Source organism: Heteronotia binoei, chromosome 17 (genome assembly GCF_032191835.1).
Source record: "Heteronotia binoei isolate CCM8104 ecotype False Entrance Well chromosome 17, APGP_CSIRO_Hbin_v1, whole genome shotgun sequence".
NCBI lineage: Eukaryota > Metazoa > Chordata > Lepidosauria > Squamata > Gekkonidae > Heteronotia > Heteronotia binoei.
This window is the reverse complement of record NC_083239.1, coordinates 8,951,742-8,979,404: the sequence shown is the minus strand read 5'-3', so window position 1 is coordinate 8,979,404 and position 27,663 is coordinate 8,951,742. Positions and strand designations below refer to the sequence as shown.

Here is a 27,663-nt window from a genome sequence, read left to right as displayed (position 1 = left end):
TTGGCCAAACATCTTTTTCCGGAGGAGTCAGAGTTTCTGGTTCCGGGTCGGTACTGACAGTGCGTGTTAACAACCGAAGGAGGCGAGGCGGTTCTTTCCGCGGCAAAAGAGAAGAGAGTGGGGGGGAAAGCTCCGCACGAAGCCGGCAGCGATGGGGGCCAGCGGGGAGGACGCGGCTGACAGCGAGGAGCGCTTTGACGGAATGCTGCTTGCCATGGCTCAGCAGCACCAGGGCGGCGTGCGGGAGGTAAGATGGAGGGCAGGGGGGATTATACGTCCACACACCGCTTCTTTCCTTGTCCAGCCCTCGCCACCTTTTTTAGCTTGTCTCTAGAACCTACGGCTCTGGCTCAGTGGTAGAGCAACATGCTTTGCATGCGGAGAGTCCAAGGCAAGATTCTTGGCATCGCCTGTTAAAAAGGGGGACTTGAAGGATCTCATCCAGAGATGGAAATCTGCCACTGACAGTTAGAGGAGACCGTGCTGCTTTTGATTGGAACGAGAGTCATAAGGATCGCTTTTAACAGGCCAGTGGTTTCTTTAGGGGAGGGACGGTGGCTCAGAGGTAGAGCATCTGCTTGGGAAGCAGAAGGTCCCAGGTTCAATCTCTGGCATCTCCGAAAAAGGGTCCAAGCAAATAGGTGTGAAAGACCTCAGCTTGAGACCCTGGAGAGCCGCTGCCAGTCTGAGAAGACAATACTGACTTTGATGGACCAAGGAGGGTCTGATTCAGTAGAAGGCAGCTTCATATGTAGGAGGGATGGTGGCTCAGCGGTAGAGCCTCTGCTTGGGAAGCAGAAGGTCCCAGGTTCAATCCCCGGCATCTCCAAAAAAGGGTCCAGGCAAATAGGTGTGAAAAACCTCAGCTTGAGACCCTGGAGAGCCATGAATGGGGCTGTGGCTCAGTGGTAGAGCATCTGCTTGGTAAGAAGAAGTTCCCAGGTTCAATCCCCGACATCACCAACTAAAAACGGTCCAGCCAAAGAGGCGTGAAAAACCTCAGCTTGAGACCCTGGAGAGCCATGAATGGGGCTGTGGCTCAGTGGTAGAGCATCTACTTGGGAAGCAGAAGGTCCCAGGTTCAATCCCCGGCATCTCCAACTAAAAAGGATCCAAGCAAATAGGCGTGAAAAGCCTCAGCTTGAGACCCTGGAGAGCTGCTGCCAGTCTGAGTAGACAATACTGACTTTGATGGACCAAGGGTCTGATTCAGTATAAGGCAACTTCATATGTAGGAAGGATGGTGGCTCAGTGGTAGAGCATCTGCTTGGTAAGGAGGAGGTCCCAGGTTCAATCCCTGGCATCTCCAAAAAAGGGTCCAGGCAAATAGGTGTGAAAAACCTCAGCTTGAGACCCTGGAGAGCCATGAATGGGGCTGTGGCTCAGTGGTAGAGCATCTACTTGGGAAGCAGAAGGTCCCAGGTTCAATCCCCGACATCACCAACTAAAAAGGGTCCAGCCAAAGAGGCGTGAAAAACCTCAGCTTGAGACCCTGGAGAACCTTGAATGGGGCTGTGGCTCAGTGGTAGAGCATCTACTTGGTAAGAAGAAGTTCCCAGGTTCAATCCCTGACATCACCAACTAAAAAGGATCCAAGCAAATAGGCGTGAAAAACCTCAGCTTGAGACTCTGGAGAGCCATGAATGGGGCTGTGGCTCAGTGGTAGAGCATCTGCTTGGTAAGAAGAAGTTCCCAGGTTCAATCCCCGACATCACCAACTAAAAAGGGTCCAGCCAAAGAGGCGTGAAAAACCTTAGCTTGAGACCCTGGAGAGCAATGAATGGGGCTGTGGCTCAGTGGTAGAGCATCTACTTGGGAAGCAGAAGGTCCCAGGTTCAATCCCCGGCATCTCCAACTAAAAAGGATCCAAGCAAATAGGTGTGAAAAGCCTCAGCTTGAGACCCTGGAGAGCTGCTGCCCGTCTGAGTAGACAATACTGACTTTGATGGACCAAGGGTCTGATTCAGTATAAGGCAGCTTCATATGTAGGAGGGATGGTGGCTCAGTGGTAGAGCATCTGCTTGGTAAGGAGAAGGTCCCAGGTTCAATCCCCGGCATCTCCAAAAAAGGGTCCAGGCAAATAGGTGTGAAAAAACTCAGCTTGAGACCCTGGAGAGCCGCTGCTAGTCTGAGTAGACAATACTGACTTTGATGGACCAAAGGTCTGCTTCAGTATAAGGCAGCTTCATATTTATATGTACTGTGATTAGTCCAGCATCATGCCTCAGACAGCAGCCCAGTTAGTCGCCTTAGAGGGCCAAACAAATAGAACATGGAGACTGAGGTCTCCTCCTGCTGCTTCCTCTGAATATGAAGTCTCTCTCCAGTCGACAGGGGTGCTGGCAATTGATGGATCCATTCTCCATGAATTAATCTAGGATCATAGAAGTGGAAGGAGCCCTATAGGTCGTCTAGTCCAACTGCTCAGTACAGTATCGGCCTAAAGCATCCTTGACATGTGATCCTCTTTTAAAATTATCTGTGTTTATGGTTATGTACAACTTAATTACTTGTTAAGTAAAGAAGTATTTCCTTTTGGCTGTCCTGAGCCTTTTCCTCAGCAACTTCAGTGGGTCCATGGGAGTTCTAGTGTGAAAAAGGAGAAAATGTTTTCTATTCACTTTTCCCATCCATGCACAATCTAATAAAGCACTACAATGTCTTCTCTTAGTTGTCTTGTTTTCTAGTCTGCAATGTCCTAGGCTTTCCAGCTTTTCCTCATGGGAAAAGTTCTCCAGTTCCCTAATCATCTTGGTTGCTCTCCTTTGTATTTTTTCCACCTCTGCGGTAAGAACATAAGAGAAGCCATGTTGGATCAGGCCAACGGGCCATCTAGTCCAGCACTCTGTATCACACAGTGGCCAAAAAACCTAGGTGCCATCAGGAGGTCCATCAATGGGGCCAGGACACTAGAAGCCCTCCCACTGTTGCCCCCCCCCCCCCCAGCACCAAGAATACAGAGCATCACTGCCCCAGACAGAGAGTTCCAACAATACGCTGTGGCTAATAGTCACTGATGGACCTCTGCTCCATATGCTTATCCATTCCCCTCTTGAAGCTGTCTATGCTTCCTTTGCCAGTGAATTCCATGTGCCCATGGGTGAAGAAGTACTTCCTTTTATCCATTCTAACCTGACTGCTCAGCAATTTCATGGAATGTCCACAAGTTCTTGTATTGTGAGAAAGGGAGAAAAGCACTTCTTTCTCTACTTTCTCCATCCCATGCATAATCTTGTAAACCTTGATCATGTCACACACCCCCCCCAGTCGACATTTCTAAAGAGCCCCAAGCGTTTTAACCTTTCCTCATAGGGAAAGTGTTCCAACCTTTTAATCATTCTAGTTGCTCTTTTCTGCACTTTTTCCAATGCTATAATATCTTTTTTTAGGTGTGGTGACCAGAATTGTATACAATATTCCAAATGAGGCCATACCATCGATTTATACAGGGGCATTATGACACTGGCTGATTTGTTTTCAGTTCCCTTCCTAATAATTTCCAGCATAGCGATGGCCTTTTTTATTGCAGTCGCACACTATCTCGACATTTTCAGTGATTCATCTACCATGACCCCAAGATCTCTCTGTTGGTCAGTCTCCACCAGTTTATACCCCATCAACTTGTATTTATAGTTAAGATGTTTGGCCCCAATGTACATTACTTTGCACTTAGCCACGTTGAGCCTCATTTGCCATGTTGATGCCCACTCGCCCAGCCTCAACAGATCCTCTTGGAGTGCCTCAGAATCCACAATGCTAGATCAGTGCAACCTTTCCAAACTGAGGACTTGCTGAGCTGCAAGGCTGTAACTGGAAGTCATCAGATCCCATGTGATAGGAAGAGGAGGAGTCAGAACTGATTTCATTGGTGCCAAGGCCACAGGCAGCAGCTCAAGAGCACTGGGGACATGAAGCACAAGCTGAATACGAGGTGTAATGTAGTGCAAACAAGTCAGATGACAGAAACAGGGAGAAGTCGTCTCCATTGCTTTCCTGCTGCTCCTCTCACCAGCCACACAAGAGGGCATGAGACATGGAGCCCTCTCCATGGGCAAGCTAGCAGCAGTCGTCCCTCAAAGCACCAAAAACCCGACTCTGTAGGGTCTTGTGACCCAGGAGGGGAGGCTCTGCAATCTACCTAAGACTTCCGACCCATGGGTTAATCACAGTGCTAGAGGGAAGAAGTTTTTGGTAAGTACAACACTTCTTTCCCTGCAATACTGTGATGTCGTCTGCTGATTTCCCTGTGTACCTACTTCTCCACGATAGTGGACAAAGTAACCCTCAGGGTGGTGGCTGAGCTGCCACTGTTGAAGACCAATGCCAGCCCGTGGGACCGGGAGCTGTGGGTCCAACGACTTAACGAAGAACATCAGGCGCTCATTAAGTATGTGGAGAACAATAAGAACACTGAGAACGATTGGTTCTGGCTAGAGTCCCAACAAAGAAGGCACCCGGTGGTTTGGGAAGTGCTAGCGTATCCACAACCTTCTGAAGTACGAATTTGCTGTCGAGTTTGATATTCCAGTCACGTACCCATCTACGGCACCGCAAATAGCCACTCCAGAGCTGGATGGGAAAACGGCAAAAATGTGCAGAGGCGGCAAGATATGCTTGACTGACCACTTGAAGCCCTTGTGGGCCGGAAACATGCCCAAATTAGGACTGGCCCACCTCATGGCTTTGAGGCTGGGACGCTGGCTGGCTGTGGAGATCTCAGACTTGATACCCAAGGGCCTGATCGAGCACAAAGAGAAGTGAGTCCAGCGCGGCCTACACCTGGAAACCGGGCCTCAGCCGTCTTTCTAGGCCTCTCCTCTCAACTCCAGCAGGCCCAGATGCAACTCCTCTTGCTGTTGGCGTAAAGTCTGGACTTTGGTTTGCCAACCTGCCTGTGGCATGTGTCTCGCCAATAAAAACTGCCCCTTCATAGGGGTTACGGTTTCGCTCCCTATTAAGAGAGCCAGTTTGGTGTAGCGGTTAAGCGTGCGAATTCTTATCTGGGAGGACCGGGTTTGATTCCTTGCTCCTCCACTTACACCTGCTGGAATGGCCTTGGGTTAGCCATAGCTCTCGCAGGAGTTGTCCTTAAAAGGGCAGCTGCTGTGAGAGCCCTCTCAGCCCCACCCACCTCACAGGGTGTCTGTTGTGGGGAAAGATGATAGAGGAGCTTGTAAGCCTCCCTGAGTTCAGAGAGAAGGGTGGGGTATAAATCTGCAGTCTTCTTCTAAAAGAGCACTTCTGTCTGTAGTATCTGGGCATAGCAACTTTACTTTCCCTAAGGAAAAGGATTCTTTGTTCTTTCTTTCCCTTCTGTGTTCTTTCAACATTTCTGTGTTTCCTTCTCCTTCTATGAACTTTGTACTCTGTATATAATATGGTTCTGCTGCATTCCAAATGTTCATTATTTATTCTGAACCCAAAGGAGGCATCATTCTGTTTCACATAGCAAACAACCATTGGAACTTAATTACTATTGTGTTTCCCAGTGTTTCTAATCCCCTTTGTTCCAATATCTTTTTATAATATCTTTGGCTTATCTAGCCTGGCATACTTTCTCTGGAAGATGCTGCCACAGCTGTTCTTAATTGGTATGCAGAAATGTCCAACTAAATACGGTCCAGAAGTTCTATGAAAAGCAAATGGAAACTTCATAAATGCAGTTCTGTGCAATGTAGTAAGAACTTATTTAAATAGCAGCGCAGGCCTAAGGCTTCTAATAGGACCATCACTAGGAATTTTTGGGGTGCTGATTTTATGACCTAGAGGGAAATTCCATTTGTTTCTGCAAATGAAAGATTAAAGCATGGAGTCTAGAGATTAATCTCTTGAAATAAATCCTGATATCCAAAATGTACCTTTCAGTTTATTATACAAAAATTCAGATAGTGTTAATCTAAATCAGTAGTCATACACAGACAGCACCCACTATTATGAGCAGTTGTGCCAATACAAGCAAGTTGAATAAAACAGATGTTTCACCTATTTAACCACCTTGATCTTTCATAAGGAAACCATTTTCCTTTCTCATATTTCTAACTTGTGGGCACTGAATGGATCTGGCAAGTTACAGATTCAAGATTGACAAAAGTACTGTTTCATGAAACAGACATGCCTCCGTAGAACTCTTGTGACTGCAGGCCATTGGCTGAGTAGCATTTTAGAAAGGGTTAGGCAGATTCATGGAGGATACACAAATAGAACATCCATGTACGTTGATGCTCTGCTTCTGAATTACCGGTACTTGGTGCTTGGAACGAAACAGGAAAGCCCCTGTGATTATATCCTATAGTGAATGCTGGAGGCATCTTCTTGACTATGCTAGACAAAGAGCCCTGGACTACGCTGGTGGCAGGCTTTTGTGTAACCATGCATTTCATGCATGTTCTCACGGGTACATCTAAACATATTTTAACCTCGTTTCACTTGAAATCAAACTTGGAGAACATGGTAGATGTTCACACATTCAGTTTTTTTCTTTGCAACGTGAAAGTTGCCTAATAACAAATTGAATGCAAGCAGTTTTTCTCTTTACCCCACCATCTTAGTTTTAATTGTAAAGCACCACCATCACGCTTTTTCTTCTTTCATCATACAGGTCCTTCTCTTATCTCTTCCAGAGCTTTAATTTACAAAGTCTGTGGTTTTGGGGGAGGAAGCAGGGAGAGAAAGGGGTCGTTACAAAAAAGCATTTGAAAAATTTTTGGCCTGCGCTTTGACATGCTGAATAGCTTTTGATAGCAAAGTACTTTCACAGCAACACTGGAATCTGGAAATGGATTACATTCTTCTATTCAGGAGCAACCCACAGCTGCCTTTGTTAGCTTTAAAATGCTTAATATGTGAAAAGGCAGATCATCAGGAAGAGGCCTGTATTCTAGCAGTAGAAGAACTTTCTTTGCAGAAAAACGGTTCTAAGTTGTCTCTGGTTTCGAAGGACAGCTGGGAACCTTGCAAAGCTTTTGGAAGAATCGCTCCCAAGTTAGTGTGGGCAGCACTTGCATAGACGGGCTACTGGCTTGACTCCTTGCAAGGCGGTGCTTCACAATTGAAAGTAGTTGGCTTGATCAAACATGACAAAACTGCATTGGCTCATTTGTAATGCTAGGACTTGATCTGGCGTTTCACAACCACACAAACCGCATTTCACAAAATGGTTTGCACGCTGTGATCCAGTTAGCTGTGGAAGGCAAGCACAAGTCGTAGTTCACCAGGTTTTTTGATATGGCCAGTTATGACTTGTCCTAAATGTGGACTTTCTAGTTCAGGGGTCCCCAACCTCTGGGCCGTGGACCAGTACCGGTCCGTAGCCTGTTAGCAACCGGGCCGTGATTTGTATAATTGTATAAGTTTGGTGTAGTGGTTAAGTGTGCGGACTCTTATCTGGGAGAACCAGGTTTGATTCCCCACTTCTCCACTTGCACCTGCTGGAATGGCCTTGGGTCAGCCATAGCTCTGGCAGAGGTTGTCCTTGAAAGGGCAGCTGCTGTGAGAGCCCTCTCCAGCCCCACCCACCTCACAGGGTGTCTGTTGTGGGGGAGGAAGGGAAAGGAGATTGTGAGCCGCTCTGAGACTCTTCGGCGTGGAGGGCGGGATATAAATCCAATATCTTCATCTACCTCACAGGGTGTCTGTCGTGGGGGAGGAAGGGAAAGGAGATTGTGAGCCGCTCTGAGACTCTTCGGAGTGGAGGGTGGAATATAAATCCAATATCTTCTTATCTTCTTATATATTACAATGTAGTAGTAGTAGCAGTAATAATGACAACAACACACTGGATTTATATCCTGCACTCCAAATCTGAGCGGATCACAATTTCCTTTATCTTCCTCCTCCGCAAGAGACACCCTGTGAGGTGGGTGGGGCTGAGAGAGCTCTCCCCAGAAGCTGCCCTTTCAAGGACAACTCTGTGAAAGCTATGGCTGACCCAAGGGCATTCTAGCAGCTGCAAGTGGAGGAGTGGGGAATCAAACCCAGTTCTCCCACTTAACTACCACACCAAAATAAAGTGCGCAATTGTATCATCCTGAAAGCATCGCCGCTGCCCCCCTCCGGTCCGTGGAAAAATCATCTTCCACAAAACCGGTCCCTGGTGTCAAAAAGGTTGGGGACCGCTGTCCTAGTTGATCTACAGCATGCAAACAAGGCTGGGGAAAGCACATGCGCCCAAGATACACTCATGTGATGCTAAGCCATGACATGTGAACTGATATGCCATGTGAACTGATTAGCCACCCTGAGCTGCCCTGGGGAGGGCGGGGTATAAATGCAAATAATAAATAAATATATGAATGCAGTCTTGAATCTGGGGACTAGAACTAAAGAAGTGATCATTTGTACCGTTACATTTTTTGACAGGAATAAGCCCAGATTTCCTTTTCCATTTCCCCCACCTTTACACATTTGTCTTGCCTCCACATTATCTCTCTGCCTCCACTCCCATCTTCTGAAGGTATAGCTCAGTAGCGACTGTTCTGTTGATTGAATTGGAGTGGTATTGGGGAAAAGAGGTCAGTGAGTGAGTTAAAACTTGTTATTCATTGTTAGAGCCATTATTAGTTGAGATGGTTGGAGAAATATACGTAACCTCTGATTTGTTTACTTCAGTTATACCCTACTTTCCCCCACAGATGGGGACCCAAAGTAGCTTCCATCTTCTCCATTTTATCCTCACAAAAATTCTGTGATGTTGGCCGAAAGTCACCCAGCAAGGGGGAGAGTTTGTGAATTAGATGGGATTCTTGAAGAGGAATCGGTGCTTAGTTGGTGTAGCCTGAAACAAGTATCCCTGAACTCTTAAAGAACACCTTCTCTCTCTTCCTTGCAGCTTGTGAACACCTTCTTCAGCTTCTTGAGACGCAAAACTGATTTCTTCATTGGAGGAGAAGATGGTGCTGCAGAGAAGGTATTGGATTTGTTAGGGCTTGTTCTGTGGAGAGAGAGTTATCTCCTGTGGCAGGAGGGAGCTGTTTCATGCAGTGTTGTTTTTATATCTCACATATACCCTTTAGTTTCCCTTGGCTGCTATAGAGGAATGGCATCATGTCCTGTTCCTGCAAGTACTAGAGACCAAATTGAGCAGTGTCTGACCTTGTCTGACCATAGTTATTTCTCTGTCACCTTATTGCTTTGTCCAAGGACTACTTTTGCTTGCCAGATGTACTGATTTCACAGAGACAGGTAAGTGGGGATCAATAGCTTGCCTTGTTTGTTTACTTCTGGAAAAGTACTAAGTCCATTTCTACAGCTGTAATGTTGTCCCTGAGCAACAAAGCTTGGTAAGACCCAAAAGCTGCTTGGGGACGCCTCAAAAAAGATATTATAGCATTGGGAAAAGTGCAGAAAAGGGCAACTAGAATGATTAAAGGGTTGGGACACTTTCCCTATGAAGAAAGGTTGAAACGCTTGGGGCTCTTTAACTTGGAGAAACGTCAAATGAAGGATGACATGATAGAGGTTTACAAAATTATGCATGGGATAGAGAAGGTAGAGAAAGAAATACTTTTCTCCCTTTCTCACAATACAAGAACTCATGGGCACTCAATAAAATTGCTGAGCAGTCGGGTTAGAATGGATAAAAGGAAGTACACCTTCACCCAAAGGGTGATTAACACATGGAATCACTGCCACAGGATGTGGTAGCGGCTGCAAGCATAGACAGCTTCAAGAGGGGATTTGATAAAAATATGGAGCAGAGGTCCATCAGTGGCTATCAGCCACAGTATATTGATGGAACTCTCTGTCTGGGGCAGTGATGCTTTGTATTTTTGGTGCTTGGGGGGGGGGGGGGGACAGTGGGAGGGCTTCTAGTATCCTGGCCCCATCGATGGATCTTCTGATGGCACTTGGGTTTTTTGGCCACTGTGTTGACACAGACTGTTGAACTGGATGGGGCACTGGCCTGATCCAACATGCCTTCTCGTATGTTCTTATGATTACATTGTTTATTCAGTACCTTCGCTGATGCCAGCAGGAGGGCCCATTCATGTTTAGACTTTTAAGTTCTTATTAATCTGATAGTGGATTGAGTAAGAAACCCATGTTTTCTGAAAAATGCCATTTCCTTCTTTTATTTCTTCTCTTTTTTTTACATGTTACTTTTTCTGTGGCACACATTGCCAACACGTCACTGTACAAAGTGTGCACAAGATCACAGGTTACCAAATTCCAGTTCATGGCCCTTAACTGAAGGTCACCCAGCAGAGAGGACCTTTGAAATACAGACAGCTATGGGTACAAGTGACTGCATTGACTCTTGCAGCAAACATGCTAGAGTCCGAGCCCTGAGTCTGAAATGCAGACAAAGATAGCAATGTTAGTTTTTGCTCTTGGAAAGGGGACAAATGTATTCATTTATTTATGACCCAAAGTAGCTTACAGCATTGTCCTCCTGTTTTCCATTTTATCCTCTCAAGAGCCCCCCTTTGAGCTAGATTAGGTTAGAGAGAGTCATTGGCCGAGAGCTACCTGGTGAGCTTCCATTGCAGTCGGGATTTGAACTTGGATCTCCCAGATCTTAGTCCAACATTAACCTAAAGTATTATTTAAACACACATTTCCAGGGTTTGTGTGCCTCTACATTCTGGTTATGGGGGAAAAATTCACATACTATAGATGCTCACTTGAATGTAATAATAATAATAATATTTTTTTATTTCTATCCCGCCCTCCCCGCCGAGGCAGGCTCAGGGCGGCTCACAACATAAAATACACTGTACATCAATTATACATAAAATCATGGTTAAAACAAATTACAAATTATTAAAATTAACATTAACAATGTGGCGTTATAAACATTAGCTCTTCAATGGAATTCAGTAACTAAAAGCATTTTCAGCAGCATTTCCTAGCTTGTCATTAGTTGAAGGCTATCTTGAAAAGGTGGGTCTTACAGGCCCTATGGAATTGATCTAAGCATCATAGGGCCTGCACCTCCTCAGGGAGTTGATTCCACAGCAGTGGAGCTGCGACAGAGAAGGCCCGATCCCGGGTGGCCTTCAATCTGGCCTCCCTTGGCCCAGGGACATTCAGCTGGTTTTTTCCAGCTGACCTCAGCGCTCTCTGGGGCTCATATGGGGAGAGACGGTCCCTCAGGTAGGTAGGTCCTCAGCCATATAGGGCTTTAAAGGTGATAACCAGCACTTTGTAGCGAACTCGGTATGCCACTGGCAGCCAGTGCAGTCTGCGTAGCCCCGGCTGTATGTGCTCCCATATGTGCTTTTTGTGCTCATCTGACTATGTATAATATCTTGTGAGGTGCTAGAACTTGGAATCAAAATGTTCTTTCCAAATATGAATCCCACTCCCACCCCCCAAATGCATCAGATCTTAGGGCAAAAGGTGATATAGATTCCATGGAAGAATCTGCCTTCAGTTGCTGCAGCTGTTTAGACACCAGAGGAGGGCAAAGCCTAGAGAAAGCTGCCGCTGTTTAGGAATCAGAGGAAGGTTCCTCGAAAATACTAAAATCTTAAAAGACAACTATCAATACTGAAAAACGGTATGCAAATATTACAAGTCCACTGGGTTGTTTCTTTCCCCAGTTAATCACAGAGGCATTCAGCCATCACAGCAAGCTGGCTCAGAAAGCACAGAAAGAGAAGGCAGCCCGCCAAGAGGCGGAGCGGAGAGAGAAAGCAGAGCAGGCTGCTAAACTCACCAAAGAAGCGAAGCAGACAGAAAATGATGCCGAGCCAAGGATTAAGGAGCTCACTGACGAGGAGGCAGAAAGATTGCAACTGGAAATTGATCAGGTAGAAATCCAGTACCAGGGTGGTGTGTTTGTGTTCATCGTAATGGGAAAATTAGGGCGTTTGTTTGTGACGAATTCTGATTTATTCAGTAATGGGAGGTATATGGGATGAATGGGAGCGATAGCAGTCTTCAGACGTCCTCACACACAAATCAGATATTGTCTCAAAATAGCTCATGTGCTTAACTATGTTCTGAGCTAAGCAAATCACCTATTTTGATACTTATCTCTACACTTTAATCTGACAAGGATGTTGGTACTTTCCAGATGACGGCATGTAAAAGTCTGGAAAATCCCCACCTTACGTTGCCGATTCATTGCTAGCTATGTCCTGCCTTGAGTTTAACGTGGCAAAAATGATGGCCCATATTGTTCTGGTTAGTAAATAACACTTAAACACGTTTATGAATCTCAGCTAAAACAGTGAATTCTTTTTGGGGGGGTGGTGGTGGTCATCTTTCCAAACAGAAAAAAGAGAAGAAAGACAATGAGTCCAAAGATGTGCCTAAGGAATCATCGGTGCATCCGATAGAATCTTCAGAGTCCAGCAAGCAGGTAATGTGTTCTCTGAGACTTGTGCAGCTGTGAGCAGATGTTTCCTTTGTTTGATGGGTGGGAGGGGGACACACAGTAGACTAACTAAAACTTTTGCAATAAAGACATTTGAGTGGGATCACATCAGGAATTTGGCATGGCAGTTTCCCGGCTTTGAAAAAGCCAGTGCTCTTTGATGTGTGCCGCAGCAATCCCACAGCCCCTGCCCTGCTGCCAGGAGAGGCACGGGCCACACACACACAAGAGGTGCATTCAGACTTCTCCTGCATTTGCAGGGTGCATGCTTTGTGCATCCCGGCCATTCAGACAGATGGGAAATGCACCCTACATGTCAGAACTGGCAGAACGTCAAACAGAGTCCAAACTTGTTACAAAGTATAGGCGTTTATTTGAGAACTACAGAGCTGAGCTACAAGATAACACTGATGCCTAGGCCTGGCATCCAGTTACATTTTATGTGGTTAGGACAGCAACAATAAAACCATCTTTCACACGGGGTACAGACAAGTGTCTCGTCCTCAGGAATCGTTATCAGAGGGGAGGATGCATTCCCGCTGTGAAGGCCTATTCGGCCTGGCTTCAAACAGCCATCTGCAGATGTTGACCAGAGGTTATCTGTTCCCCTCCAAGGATCACAGGGTGTTTGAAATGCAAAGCACTTGGGTGTTAGTTGCAGAGGGCAAGCGTTATGTGTTAAGGGGAGCCTGCAATATGGAGTCAGTGTGGCTCACAGCATACATGAAAGTTACAAGTTCTGACATACATTCTGACATGCACTTTAGAGATTTGCTACCGGGAAGTTCCTAGAAGCTCTTTAATCTGGTCCCAGCCCGTTCTAAGACAAAATAAGTATGGGCAAGACTCGAGGGCAGATGTGTGCATGTGACTGTGCGCATTAACTCTGGAGGGGAGGTGTGGCTAGGTCAGGCCAAATCTTTCGTGTGATCACATCCATCGTTACGGCTGGGCACCAGAGGACTTCCTGTGCTAGAGGGCCCATGTAACAGTGTTCTGAGAACTCAAAAAACCGGTTTCTTCAGCAGGATTCCCTATCAAGAACAAGGTGAATGCAGGCCACCAAGTTTACAAACAACACAGCAGGCACAGGAATCCCACATGGATTTAGTCAAGTGTGTTAAGAAGATGGGCGTAGCAATGGTGTGATGTGGCATTGTGGTGTTGGACTAAAGTCTAGGAAAGCTGGGTTCAAATTCCCACTCTGTGAACATATACCTCACAGGGTTGCTGCAAACGGGTTTTTTCAAAGGCTGGGAAAAACCATGTAGCCGTTTTGAGTCCCTTGAAAGAAAGGTGGGATAAAGATGTAATCGTTATCACCGAAGGCTTGGAAGTATTTTTGCTTGGAAGTATTTTTGCTTAGGAGAGCCAGTTTGGTGTAGTGGTTAAGTGTGCGGACTCTTATCTGGGAGAACCAGGTTTGATTCCCGACTCCTCCACTTGCACCTGCTGGAATGGCCTTGGGTCAGCCATGGCTCTGGCAGAGGTTGTCCTTGAAAGGGCAGCTGCTGGGAGAGCCCTCTCCAGCCTCGCCCACCTCACAGGGTGTCTGTTGTGGGGGAGGAAGGTAAAGGAGATTGTGAGCCGCTCTGAGACTCTTCGGAGTGGAGGGCAGGATATAAATCCAATTTCTTCTTCTTCTTATGCTTTGTGCCTGATTAGGAGACAGATGAAGAAGAGGAAGATGAGAAGGACAAAGGCAAGCTGAAGCCTAACTCTGGGAATGGGGCAGACCTTCCAAACTATAGGTGGACACAGACCCTCTCTGAAGTGGATGTAAGTGTGCTCTTGCAGAATGTGGCTTGACCTGGTTACTCTGGAGTAGATTGTAATAACCACCTCCCCCTAACTGTTGAAGGCGAGTTTGAATAATTCAGTCTTAATTCAGTCTGCCGGTTTGGTGTAGTGGTTAAGTGTGCGGACTCCTATCTGGGAGAACCGGGTTTGATTCCCCACTCCTCCACTTGCACCTGCTAGCATGGCCTTGGGTCAGCCAGAGCTCTGGCAGAGGTTGTCCTTGAAAGGGCAGCTGCTGAGAGAGCCCTCTCCAGCCCCACCCACCTCACAGGGTGACTGTTGTGGGGGAGGAAGGGAAAGGAGATTGTGAGCCACTCTGAGACTCTTCGGAGTGGAGGGCGAGATATAAATCCAGTATCTTCATCTACCTCACAGGGTGTCTGTTGTGGGGGGGGAAGGGAAAGGAGATTGTGAGCCGCTCTGAGACTCTTTGGAGTGGAGGGCGGGATATAAATCCAATATCTTCATCTACCTCACAGGGTGTCTGTTATCGGGGGGAAGGTAAAGGAGATTGTGAGCCGCTCTGAGACTCTTCAGAGTGGAGGGCGGGATATAAATCCAATATCTTCATCTACCTCACAGGGTGTCTGTTGTGGGGGAGGAAGATAAGGGAGATTGTGAGCCGCTCTGAGACTCTTCAGAGTGGAGGGTGGGATATAAATCCAATATCTTCATCTACCTCACAGGGTGTCTGTTGTGGGGGAGGAAGATAAAGGAGATTGTGAGCTGTTCTGAGACTCTTCGGAGTGGAGGGCGGGATATAAATCCAATATCTTCATCTACTTCACAGGGTGTCTGTTGTGGGGGGGCGGGGGAAGGGAAAGGAGATTGTGAGCTGCTCTGAGACTCTTCAGAGTGGAGGGCGGGATATAAATCCAATATCTTCATCTACCTCACAGGGTGTCTGTTGTGGGGGAGGAAGGTAAAGGAGATGGTGAGCCGCTCTGAGACTCTTCGGAGTGAAGGGCGGGATATAAATCCAATATCTTCTTCTTCTACAGGCCCTGCGGAACTGTGGCAGGTCCCGCAGGGCCCTGATGTTTTCGGGGAGGGCATTCCACAAAGTGGGGGCTATTACCAAGAACTCTCTGGCTCTGGTGGTGGACAATCAAGCTTCTTTTGGTCCAGGGATCTTAAGGAGATTTTGAAACCCTGAACTCTCTGGGGTACGTATGGGGAAAGCCGGTCCTGGAGGTCGACTGGTCCCAGGCCATATAGGGCTTTAAAGATTATAACCAACACCTTGAAGTGAATCCGGAACACCACAGGCAACCAGTGTAACGCTTTCAGCACAGATTGAACGTGCTCCATTAACAACCTGGCTGCTGCATTTTGCACCAGTTGCAGCCTCCGAAGTTAAGTCAAGGGCAGCCCCATGTAGAGGGCATTGCAGTAGTCTATTCTCGAGGTTACCGTCGCATGGATCACTGTTGCCAAGTTGCTGCACTCCAGGTATGGAGCCAACTGACTTATCTGCCTAAGATGGTAAAATGTAGATTTGCCAGTGGCTGCTACCTGAGCCTCCAGAAGCACCCCCAAACTCTTGACCCTCAACGCCAGCACTAATAGCGTCCCATCAAAGGCCAGCAAGGGGATTTCCCCGGACAATCTGGGCAAGATTTAGCTTGTAGATCAGGGGTCCTCAACCTACGGCCCGTGGGCCAGATGCGGCCCGCTGAGGACGTTTATGCGGCCCGCCGGGTTATGGCAAAATCAGACCGGAAGTGACGTTCGACCTAAACTCGCGTTAGCAACGCACACTTCCGGCACTGGGCTGAGGCGGCGGAGACAGAGTGTGAGGTGATACCGAGGTGAGGTGAGTTCCCAGGCCGGGGTGTGTGGTGTGGGGAAGGGAGAGAGATGCAGAAGACGGAGAACTGACGGCCGCGGCCTTGTACAGTAACGGCAGTCCGGCCCTCCAACAGTCTGAGGGACAGTGAACTGGCCCCCTATTTAAAAAGTTTGAGGACTCCTGATGTAGAGGCTCAACTCAACAAGAGCCAGGGCCTTTTCCGTTGCTGCCCCTAGCCAGTGGAATGAGCTGCCGGAAGAGATCAGGGCCCTGCGAGAGCTTCCACAGCTCCGCAGGGCCTGCAAAACGGCACTCTTCCGCCATGCATTTTTATAACGATAACATCTGCAGCAGCGGGATTGGCCCACAGAAACATCACCGATGGTCTACCTCTTCATGTTATCGCGATCCTAGGAGCTCTTAGAACGGCTAACCACCATTCAGATCGCAGTCTGAAACCTTGATACCCCAGAGAGCACTGAGTTTCAGCCGGGAAAAACTTGTTGACTATTCCCGGACCGAGAGAGGTGAAGCTGCAAAGCACCCGTAACCGGGCCTTCTCCTCTATAGCCCCGAGCCTATGGAACCAACTTCCAGAGGAAATGCGGGCCCTGCGGGACCTTGAACAGTTCCGCAGGGCCTGCAAGACCTTCCTCTTCCGACTGGCTTTCGCTGATGAAAAAGGAAACTGCTAAGGAAAACCGCCATCATAAAAGGCAAACATAGCATTAGCACTTTTACTAATTTAATTTAACTTAATTTTAGAACCTAATCAGAATTTTAATTAAAATGTTCATAATATTTAAATGTAATTTTATTTATTTCTGTATGACTGGGACTTGAATGATGCTGTTAGCCGCCCTGAGCCTGCTCCGGCGGGGAGGGCGGGATACAAATAAAATGTTGTTGTTGTTGTTGTTGATACCAGTATAAGTAGATGTTTTGAGAAGTTGTTTTTATGCGTTATGTTTTTATTGTTGTTTTATTTTATTTGGTCACGCAATGTAACTGTGTGACCTCAGATTTGTGAGCCGCCCTGAGCCTGCCTCGGCGGGGAGGGCGGGATATAAATCAAATAAATAAATAAACAACATCGGGGAGAGAACTGCCCCCTGAGGGACCCCACACACAAGAGGGTGCCTCTGGGATGACTGCTCCCCTATAGCCACCCTTTGTCCCTGGCCTTAGAGAAAAGAGGTAAGCCATTGAAGGGCATACCCCTGGATCCCCACATCGGTGAGGCGGTGCGACAGGAGCTGGTGGTCGACTGGGTGAAACACAGCCGACAGATTTAACAACAACAGCACTGCCAAGCCGCCGCGATCCAGATGTCATGAGGGCGACCAGTACCATCTCTGTCCCATGGCCCCGCCAGAAGCCAGACTGAAATGGGTCTAAGAAGAGTCATCCTAAAATCCCTGTCGCTGTACTGCCATTGCCCTCTCAATAACTTTACCCAGAAAGGGCAAGTTTGGCACCGGCCGGTGTCTTGTCTAATGTCTCCTTCAAGGCAAAGTAGTTTTACACAAGAAGCCACTTGTGTCGTGCATACATCGCTATTATGAAATGATAAACTTAATTATTTTCATGCTCTTTATTGAGAATGGTGACGCTTGAAGTCTCTCTTAGTGATATAGTGCTTATATCCCTAACCCTGTGAACTCTGAAATGCCAGTTCCAAAGTCTACAACTAAGTTGTATTTTAAATCTAAATAATTACACTATCCAAATTCTGTTGATAGTACTGGCTGTAGAATTTGTTGCATCTTAATATAATTTGGATTTAAGGAAGAAGTACTTGGTGGCCCACAGAGATGCACATTCGGGGCTCTGGAGTGGACTGGTAGGGTTAATCTGGGAATTCTGAAGCTAATTCACGTTCTGCGGCACTATTTTTTAAAATGATGATGCTTGTCCTTCTGGCTGTTTGAGAATTCAGAGCAGCTTGCAAGGTGTCTTCTGTCTTGGTCTGGCTGAGACCTGCTTTTTTTTTTAAACAATGTAATAGCAGAATGCCTGAGCCACCGTTATGTAGTAGTTAGACTGCCAGACAAAAATGTGTGAAATCCAGGTTCGAATCCCTGCGCCGCCATGGAGGCTTGCTGGGTGGAATTGGACTAGTCGCAAACTCTAACCCTGACTTATCTCACAGGGTTGTGAGGAGAAAATGGAGGTGAGAATGTTGTGGGCTGCTTTGGATCTCCACTGAAGAGAATAGTGAGACATCAAGTTCAATACAAATAAGGTCCTCTTAGGCCATTTTCCAGCTGCGGAAAGCTTGTCACGTCGTCATAACAATCTGCTAGCCCACAGTTTGCTCCAGTTAAGCAAGAGAGAAAAAATTAAGATACATTCATAGCCCTTTCTTAAGCATATTTACTCAGAAAAGTCCCACTCTAGGCAATAGAGCTTATTTGCAAGTCAATGTACACAAGATTGCAGTACACAGGGGAAAACTCTGAAACCCCAGAATGAATAGGTGGTAGGGATGGGGGGTAAGGCTGAGCCCTTCAATTTAAGAACATTGTTCAAGAAATGTTTTCTTCCAAAAAAAAAAAAATTGGAGTTTGTTGATCAGAGTTAGCAACTTGCTTTTTATAAACCAAAACTGGCACGGGGAATGGAATTCAGTTTCCCAGTAAAGTTATGAATATGAAAAGCTTCCTGTCCCCTTTCATTTACACCTGATCTTCCAAAGCGTAAGAAGTTGTTCAGGAGGGATGTGCAAGAACTGTAAAGAAATAATTTATCAGTAGGGATAAATAATATGCATTGTGATCATTCTGTCAGCCCTGGTTTGATGCCCAACTGTAGATGAATCTGTAATGTACATTCTGCTGCAACATAGAGTCTGTGGCCAGAAAAAAACGCCTAAAGCTTTTCTGTGCAACTTCCTCCCCCCTCCTTCTCTTGCTTCTGTTATCTAGCTGGCCGTCCCTTTCAAAGTGAACTTCAGGCTGAAGGGAAAGGATGTGATGGTGGACATCCAGCGACGGTATCTGAAGGTGGGCCTGAAAGGCCACCCCCCCATAATTGATGGAGACATGTACAATGAAGTAAAGGTGGAGGAGAGTTCTTGGCTGATTGAGGATGGGAAAATAGTCACTGTGCACTTGGAGAAGGTAATGGGAAGGGCTTCGGCGTTTTAAGTTCTTGATTTGATTAATTACAGTTGCAAGTTCTCAGATGTGCTGGCTTTCTTTCCATCTCATTGCTCTGCAGTCCTCAGTAATTCTTCAGAACTGCATTGATTAAGCCATCCTGGGCGGAATTGGGGCCATGTAAGTCTATTTAGGTCAGTAGACTCAGAAAAATGCAACTCTGCTTAGGACAGCACTGTGAGTCTTCCAATCGAAACAGATGACCATGCTGTGGCCGTCCACCACAATACAACATTAATCTTTGCTCCCTAGTAAACTTGAAAGTGTTAAATTTGCGCGTCCCCCGTTAATTCCTTTAGTTGTGAAAAATACTTAGTACCCGCTGTGCCTTCCTTTTTAAGATCAACAAGATGGAATGGTGGAACAGGTTAGTCCAAACAGACCCAGAGATCAACACCAAGAAGATTAACCCAGAGAATTCCAAAGTAAGCATTTCTCCTATCAGACTTTGAGAATTGGCTGTTTAGTCATTTCTCAGATGTGTCATCTTCCTCTAATCAAGTTTGGTGTAGTGGTTAAGTGTGCGGACTCTTATCGGGGAGAACCGGGTTTGATTCCCCACTCCTCCACTTGCACCTGCTGGCAAGGCCTTGGGTCAGCCATAGCTCTGGCAGAGGTTGTCCTTGAAAGGGCAGCTGCTGTGAGAGCCCTCTCCAGCCCCACCCACCTCACAGGGTGTTTGTTGTGCTGGAGGAAGGTAAAGGAGATTGTGAGCCGCTCTGAGACTCTTCGGAGTGGAGGGCGGGATATAAATCCAATATCTTCTTCTTCTTCTAATCACTTGGAGTCAAATTGCTGGAGTCCTGTATGCAAAAGGTCTTTGGGGATGTCTTACCTGGGGGGGGTGGACATAGAAAACATGAAGCTTGTAGATACAACACCGCTGTTCTCAAAAGAAGCTTCTCCCAGGAGAACTCCCTAGACTTCCACCTTCTAATGGCACTACTTTGAATTATAAAGCTGTCAGACCTGGATGGTGAGACTCGCAGCATGGTGGAGAAGATGATGTACGATCAGCGGCAGAAATCGATGGGGCTTCCCACATCCGATGAGCAGAAGAAGCAAGACATATTGAAAAAGTGAGTAGGACCCATTCATATCTCTTGAAGCATGCAAAGAAAATGACGGTTGGGCACAGAATTTGGTGTGTGGTGGGGGGGAGTTCTGCTAGAAACAAGGGCATGCTGAGTATACGCCTTTATCTATTTGGCTGGCAAACACAAGAAAGCATTATTGTAGAAATGACTGATCTGTGTGATTCAGCTCCGTTCCTAAGTCTACAGCACAGCAGGGGCCTGGCAGTGCCGTCTCTGCTTGAACCGTGACGTGATGCGTTTGACTAATCTCCACGCGCCCGCAAGTTAGATAACCTTCCCTGTGCCAGGATTGCTAGACAAGTTACGATTTTTATGGCTTTATTGCCCTGTTTGGCAAAGGTACGCCTAGAAGCTTCTGTGAGAAATCCTCTGCTAAGGCTACACTAGGTCACAGCTCTTAGGTTATGCAGTGGGGGGAAAAAAGGGAAACTGGGGGGCAGCCAGCTTCTCTTTGGGCATCCTTAAATATTTCCAGTGTGGAGGGGGCAGGGGAGATTCCTGTGTAAATTGGAAGAGAAGAATTGCTCATTTGGAAACAGTCTTCTCTTGTAAATGTGGTTAGTTTTGATACCGTTTACAACAGTGTTCTAATGCTGGCCAGCGACATGGGGCACTACTCATTTCTGTTACCTCTTGTGACTCATTTGAACCAAAGATGCCCGGTGGAAATGAGTAGTGAGTTGCTGATAGGTTGAGATCTAGCACTATACTGGGATATTCAGTAACTCATAAGCAGGGTCTCTTTCTCCCAAGATTCCCACCAGAGATTGCTTTTTTTGCTTTCCCTTTTTGGGAAAATGGTTTCAGTCACTAAATGTTAGCTCTTAAAAACCTTATTTCTTTGGCTACCCCCGTCCGTCCTGGACATAACTCTTCAGATGCCAGAAGAAAAGACCCCTAATTATCCAGTTCACTATTTAGTAAGGGTAACCTCTCTCTTACCCAATGTCACATGTTAAATATACTTCTGTTTTGTTTTGCAACACTTAGCATTGTACAATAGTAGGAATACCAAAATAAATTTACCACAATACAGAGCCCTTTGGCACAGAGTGGTAAAGCTGCAGTACTGCCGTCCTAAGCCTCTGCGCACGACCTGAGTTTGATCCTGGTGGAAGCTGGGTTCAGGTAGCTGGCTCAAGGTTGACTCAGCCTTCCATCCTTCCGAGGTTTGTAAAATGAGTCCCCAGCTGGCTGAGGGGAGAGTGTAGGTGACCGGGGAAGGCAATGGCAAACCACCCCGTCAAAAGTCTGCCTTGAAAACGTTCTGAAAGCAACGTCACCCCAGAGTTGGAAAAGACTGGTGCTTGCACAGGGGGACTACCTTTACCTTTAGTATGATAAAAAAAAAATTAAAGTTCTTGCAGCTGTATAGGAACCTGCTATGATGAGAATGGATTTATATTTTGAGCTTACCCAATCCACAATGCAATTCTGTGCGGTTACGGTGATTGATGGAGCAACTCACAGTAGGATCGTACTGTCAAAATGACAATTGTCTGTGGTACTGACAATGAAATGTCAGCTTGTGTCTCAGTCATCTTGGGACACATTCTCTGTCTCTCAACACAGTTCGGTAGCCCCGGGATCTTGCAGAACTACTTAATTGTATGTAGTTAAATAGCCACCAAGCAACACCCCAAATATCGTTCTATAAAATGCACATAGAGGGTTGAGTCACCCAGCTTTTTCAGTCATTCAGTTTCCCTCTTACTGCTTCCCCAACCCCACATTGTTTTCTCCCATGCAGATCCTCAATCCTTAGCGTAGCTTTTTTGGGGGGGAAGGGGGGTATTGGGGTCCCCTCCTCCCTTTTCACCAGGAGAACTGGTTGGATCCAAAGCATAATGACACAGAATTGTCAAGAAGAATTCAAGTTCATTGCATAGGACTGTGCTATTAATCCTATCGTTTAACCTGCGCTACAGTATTTTGCTTGACAATTTCATGTTGCTGCTTTATGGAATGGCAACAGGCTTAGGTTGGAGTAACTCTGTACTATAATATTAATAGCATTCCAGATATGATCTTGGCGGCAAGGGAGACCAAAATGACAGTGAATCTGCCAGGAGGTACTGAGGACTAACTTTGTTTAGCAGTTACCTCCAAAGGCCTTCTCTGGCCAGCATCCCTTTTACTGCACAAACAAATGGTGTCTGCATGGATTGGAGTTCTCATCCTATGAGCCAGGTGCTGCGTGTCTGACCAGGAGCTAATAGTTCCCAAGGGCATATTTAATTAATTTGTCATTGCTCATTTACAACTATAGCAGGTAGTAACTGGTGATTTTTATACTGATGTTATTAAGGAGATAGTCGGTTAGCAACATAAACTGTTCTCTGCCACGCTGATAGTAAGGAGATTTGTGGCTTACAAAGCACACAAAGTTGCCTTATACCAAGTCAGGCCGTTGTTCTGTCATGAGCAAAGTCATCTACTCTGACTAGTAGCAGGTCTTTCAGTCTTAAGCAGAGGTCTTTCACAACACCTGCTATCTTATCCTTTTAAAAAAACCCACTGAAGGTGAATAGGGATGGGCACGAACTGGAAACATACGGTTTGGTTCATGGCGTGCCCCACTCACAAACATGAATTATCACAAACTTTTATCTGCCTCACAAACTGGTGAGCTTTATGAAGCCGTAGAATGACCCCCAGCTGATTCTCCTCAGTCTGCCCTCAAAGTTGGGTGAGGATTGGATTTACAGGGTCCGAGTCACAACCCCCTAAAGAAAGTGCCCCCCTAGGAAAGTGCTTTCTGGGGAAATGACAGGTGGTAATTTCCCCAGAAAGCACTTTCCTGGGGGCACCTTCTTTGGAGGCTGCAACTCAGACTCCATAAATCCAGCCCTCACTGAACTTGGGTGGCAGGTAGAGGAGTGCTAACCAAACATCCCCTGCAGGTTTGGTGTCTCTAGCTTACACAGGATCCATCCTATGTACTTCTGAACTTCATGAACCTGCACCTGTGGTCGTTTTGACGGGCACAGGTTCAGGAGCGTATAGAACGGATTCTGTGCAAGCTAGGGTCACCAAACTCTCACAGGGGACCTCCCCCAGATGATCCTCTACATGCCCTCCAAGTTGTTGCTTTAAAGTTATGTAAACATTTTGATGGAGCAGAGACTGTCTGTCTGCAAATGTATCCGCTCACAAACAGCTTGAAAGTTTATGGAAAGTTTGTGCTGTTTGACCTGCCGCAAACTTGGCTACGCAGACCATGAACTGTCCAAAATTCATCATGAACTTTCGTTTGTGAGCTGATTCGTGCCTATCCCTAGAGGTGAACTTGGGACCTTCTATCTGCAAAGCAGACCTTCTGCCGCTGAAGCACAGAAGAGGAAGGTGGCTGATTTGCAGCAGTTTGGATGGACCCGCTTGATGCAGTGATTATTGTATCACATAAGGGTTTGGAAGTCCCAGGATCAAATCCTCACCGTGACATGGAAGATGGCTGCGTGACCCTGGGCCAAGTCACACGTTCTCAGCCTCACCTAGCTCACAAGGTTGCTGGGAGAATAAACTAGAGAAGGGGGAGAATGATGTAAGCCGTTTTGAAGTGCCCACTGGAGAGAAAGGTGGGGTGAAAATAAATAAATAAATAAATAAAATTATCACTACCCTTCCAGGAAGCCCCACCAAATAATGGGCACATCCACAAACCTATTGCCCTTTCACCACACCCCCTCCAGCCTAGAAATAGCAGCTCTCCAGCAGCCCTGGTCTCACTCAATGCACAGCAGCCAAGGTCAGAGCGCCTGCTCCGGTTGCAACGCCACTGAGGATGTTCTCCGCAGCCGAGAACGAAACGTCTGGAAGGAAAACTTTCTCCAGTAGAACACGGCACTTGAGCCCGAAAGATTCTACAAACCCCAAAAATAAATAAGCTTCTGCTTCCTGAGGGCTGTTCTTCCCTCTCTCTGGCCTAGCAGCTGGAAGTGGTCAGCAACATAGCAAAGTTAGTGCCATCTTGCTATAATTGTTCCCCAGTGTGCTCAGTTATAGCACTACATGCAAACCCCCAAGAGAGAGACAGGATGTTGATGTCTGGGGTCAGGTGTTTTTGTTTTAATCCCCCCCAAAACTGTTTAAAATGTTGGGCGGGGGGCACATCTGTCCCACCTGTCTTCCTAAATGTATCCTCATGTTGGTAGTGCTCTTTGTCGCTTTGAAGTCACTGACTTCCAGTTGTGCAGTTGACATTTTAAGAAACAAAAACCCTCTATTCTTCTTTCAAGGTGCCCAGGACACTTCACATTGCCTTCTCTCACCCCTGTTTTAACATCAATTCTGAAGTAGGTTAGAGTAAAAGAGAATTACTAGCCCAAGGTTGGTGGCAGACCGGGGATTCAAATCCAGTCGCAGTGGAACATTCTTACTACAAAACTGCACTTGGGCTGCGCAAGATTTCTGCCTACCATCGCTCTGCTGACTTGCTTTCTAGATCTTAGCTAAAGGTATGCTTCTCTTGTTCTTACAGATTCATGGAACAGCATCCGGAAATGGATTTCTCAAAAGCAAAATTCAACTGAGACGATTGTCCCTCTTCACTTCTTACTCCCCTCCCCCCATTTTTTTTAAAAAGAAAAATAAAATAAAAAATCCATATAGCCTGAGCAGGACAGGATGTCACTTTCAGTGCAAAACAAAAACCTTTACTGATTTATCAGTATAGCACATTGCCTAGATGTCAGGTTTTTCAGCAGCTGGATCAGTTGGCCGTTTGAACCACAACTTATTTTTGCTTGGGGGATGACTAGTTTTCTAGCAAAAAGGATTCATGATGGAAATTTAGGCCTCCCTACGGTATTGGTTTCCTGGAGTTGCCAGGCGGTCATTTAAATACTTCAGAGAGCATCTTAGTCATCCTGTACTCTCCCCACCCTGGACTAAATAGAAGGGCCTCCTTTGGACTCCCCATTGTCAGTCCTTCCTGTATTCCAGTTCTGAACCAAACAGCCCTTCCAGCATTCTAGCTTAGTACAGCATCACTGAGAACAGTTTCAGGTGGACATACTGATGAATGAACCTGTAAGTCACCCCTGCTTCTGCTTATGATGCGTGCAGATTCCCATATGGGCATTTCAGCGAAAGCAGGAGCATTCCCATATCTGCATGTCAGACTTTTCTGTAACTCCCAAAGCCCTCGTCTTGTTGCAAGCGCATTTGCTTGGATGAAAAAAGTATTCCTTGCAAATTTTTAAGACTATCAAGTTTAAGGTAGAGTATAAGTGAACGGTTTTGGTTGGAGAGGAAGCCACATCAGAATCTGGTATACTGGGATTTGCATACCATTTTGTAGCTAAGCTGTTTTGCCCAGGCCCTCTGCTTTCCAAATGATGCATGTCTGCTGCAGATTCTTTTAGAGATGTTGGCTTTAGTGTCAGCTCGAATGATTTTCTTACCTTCTGTTACAATACTGGTGTTGGTGTGGCCTTACAAAACTGAAATTTAGAATTAGGATGAAGTCTGTTAAATGTGATGAGTTTGGGGACGCTAACTCACCGTCTGTACCCCTGTGGGATTTAAGATACATTTGATCTCTACTCAGTGCACTGATGTCTTGCTTTAAAGTGGGAAAGGTTTCTCCCTATGTCCGTGGGAGTGTACTAGGTGGCAGGCAGATCTCTGGCTTGCTGGAGAGCCACCCGTTCAGTTTGCTGGAATTGTTTCACAAACGTTCTCCTTTGCCCATCGGCCAAACAAGAGGCTTTGTGTATTCTCTCTTTTTGGGGATTGTTGCTGAAAAGACAGCTTGTATTCTGCATGTACAATAAAAGGAGATGTTTTCATGGGGTATCGGTGTGTATTTGTGTCCTAACTATCCATGTGCCAATACTTCGGAGGTAGCTTCTAGGTTAACTAAATAAACTCTGTACCTTTACTGTTCTGTTTTTAAAGTGTCTGCTCTTTTTACTCCTGTGATGAAACAGAAGTCACAAGAATAGTATAAAGTGTCTCTTCCAGTGTCCAACGGTCCTGTTTGCAGTTGTAGCCGCATCTGTCTTTGAAAATCTGGTAACCCTGGCCGCTGTTCCTTGACTCAACACAGTGCTCTTAAAGGCACACAGGGATGTTATATGAACCAAGTGAATTCCAAAACTGCTGTGTAAATAAAACCAAAACCTTCAAAATATACTAACATTCAATGTATTACAAATAATCTAATGTGTTACAATATGTACTATTTGCAGTATATATAGCAATCACCAATAAATGTATAAATTCCTGTGATAACTCTGATAGTCTTTTTATGATGCAATGAGTCCAGTGTGACTATGCGCAATGTATAATGGATTAAGGAGATTTTCATCCAGAGTCAAAATTGGATTATCTGCGTGCCACAGATACAGGGAGAAGCAAACTTAACCCAGCTTTTCTATTGAGACTAGCTCCAACAGAATTATAGCAGTTATTTGAAAACAACTCCAGTGACTTAAACATGGGTAAACATACGGTTCTTAAAGGTTTTTGGAAATGGCTTGGAGAACTAATTCACCATTGACCACATAGCTACACTGGATTTACTGCATCATAACAAGACTATCAGAGAGTCATTACAGGAATTTATTTATTGGTGATTGTTTTACAGAAACAGGACAGACGTATTGTAACATATTAAATTATTCGTAATACATTTAATGTCTGTATATTTTGATTGTTTTGGTTTTATTTACATGGTGGTTTTGGTATTCATTTGGTTCCTTGACTCAAAGCAGATGGTGAGTTGTTTCTGAATTTTCTCAGTGGTTTAACTTCTAACCCATTTTCTTTAAAAAGCCACATCTCACCCTTTTCCTAAAGAACAGGGTATAACCCCCATAACCTGGGAAAGGCCGGACTAGAAATCAGCCAAAAAATAAATAACATAACATAACAGAGAAAAAGATAAAGGAGATCTAGCAGTTCCTGAGCTGCCATGGCAGGTATTGCTGTATTTGTATTTAAACGTAATTTATACTGAGCCTGGACATTTTCTAAATGGTTTATAGAGATAGCAGAAGCTTTCAGATCTCCTCCTTCCGAAGGAAATTCACTCTGTTGGACAGCTGAGGGAAGGGGGGGGGGTCATATTTAAATAAGACTGGAATTCTTAGTATTAACAGTTCTAGCTGCCTTAATAGGCCTCGCTAGCCTCATCTCATCAGAGTTGGGTTGCTAAGCAGGGCTCGCCACTGTTACTGCTTTGATGGGAGAGCACTAAAGAAGAGGGGTTGCTACACAGCAGAAGGCAATGATAAACCACCTCTGCTCATGGTCTTGGGATTGCCGTGAATCAGCTGCATAACAACAGGCACGCACAAGTGTGATAACCAAAATTACTACTGATTTTCAAAACATTCAACAGGATTCATCAAAACATTTCATTTAGTGTCCTGACCTGGATAGCCTAGGCAAGTCAGATCTCAGAAGCTAAATACCATTGACTGTGGTTAGTCTTTGGATGAGAGACTGTCCTTGAAATACCCAGTTGGAAGGACGGGCAGGCTG

The 27,663-nt window shown here is 45.9% G+C and overlaps 1 protein-coding gene and 1 pseudogene across 2 annotated transcripts; both read left to right on the top strand.

Moving 5' to 3' along the window:
• Positions 1-2: 2 nt before the first annotated feature.
• Positions 3-25,969, top strand: NUDC (nuclear distribution C, dynein complex regulator). 2 transcript variants are annotated; one of them, XM_060257611.1, is made up of 9 exons: positions 3-247; positions 8,828-8,905; positions 11,544-11,753; positions 12,221-12,307; positions 13,988-14,101; positions 18,842-19,036; positions 19,417-19,500; positions 20,036-20,154; positions 24,653-25,969. In XM_060257611.1, the coding sequence occupies exons 1-9, from the start codon at positions 152-154 to the stop codon at positions 24,702-24,704; spliced, it is 1,035 nt and encodes a 344-aa protein (XP_060113594.1). In that variant the 5' UTR covers positions 3-151; the 3' UTR covers positions 24,705-25,969. The 2 variants fall into 2 exon arrangements, with proteins under 2 accessions (XP_060113594.1, XP_060113595.1); XM_060257612.1 differs by lacking the exon at positions 12,221-12,307 and having other exon boundaries at positions 27-247.
• LOC132586149 (ubiquitin-fold modifier-conjugating enzyme 1-like) lies at positions 4,248-4,948 on the top strand (annotated as a pseudogene).
• Positions 25,970-27,663: the final 1,694 nt, after the last annotated feature.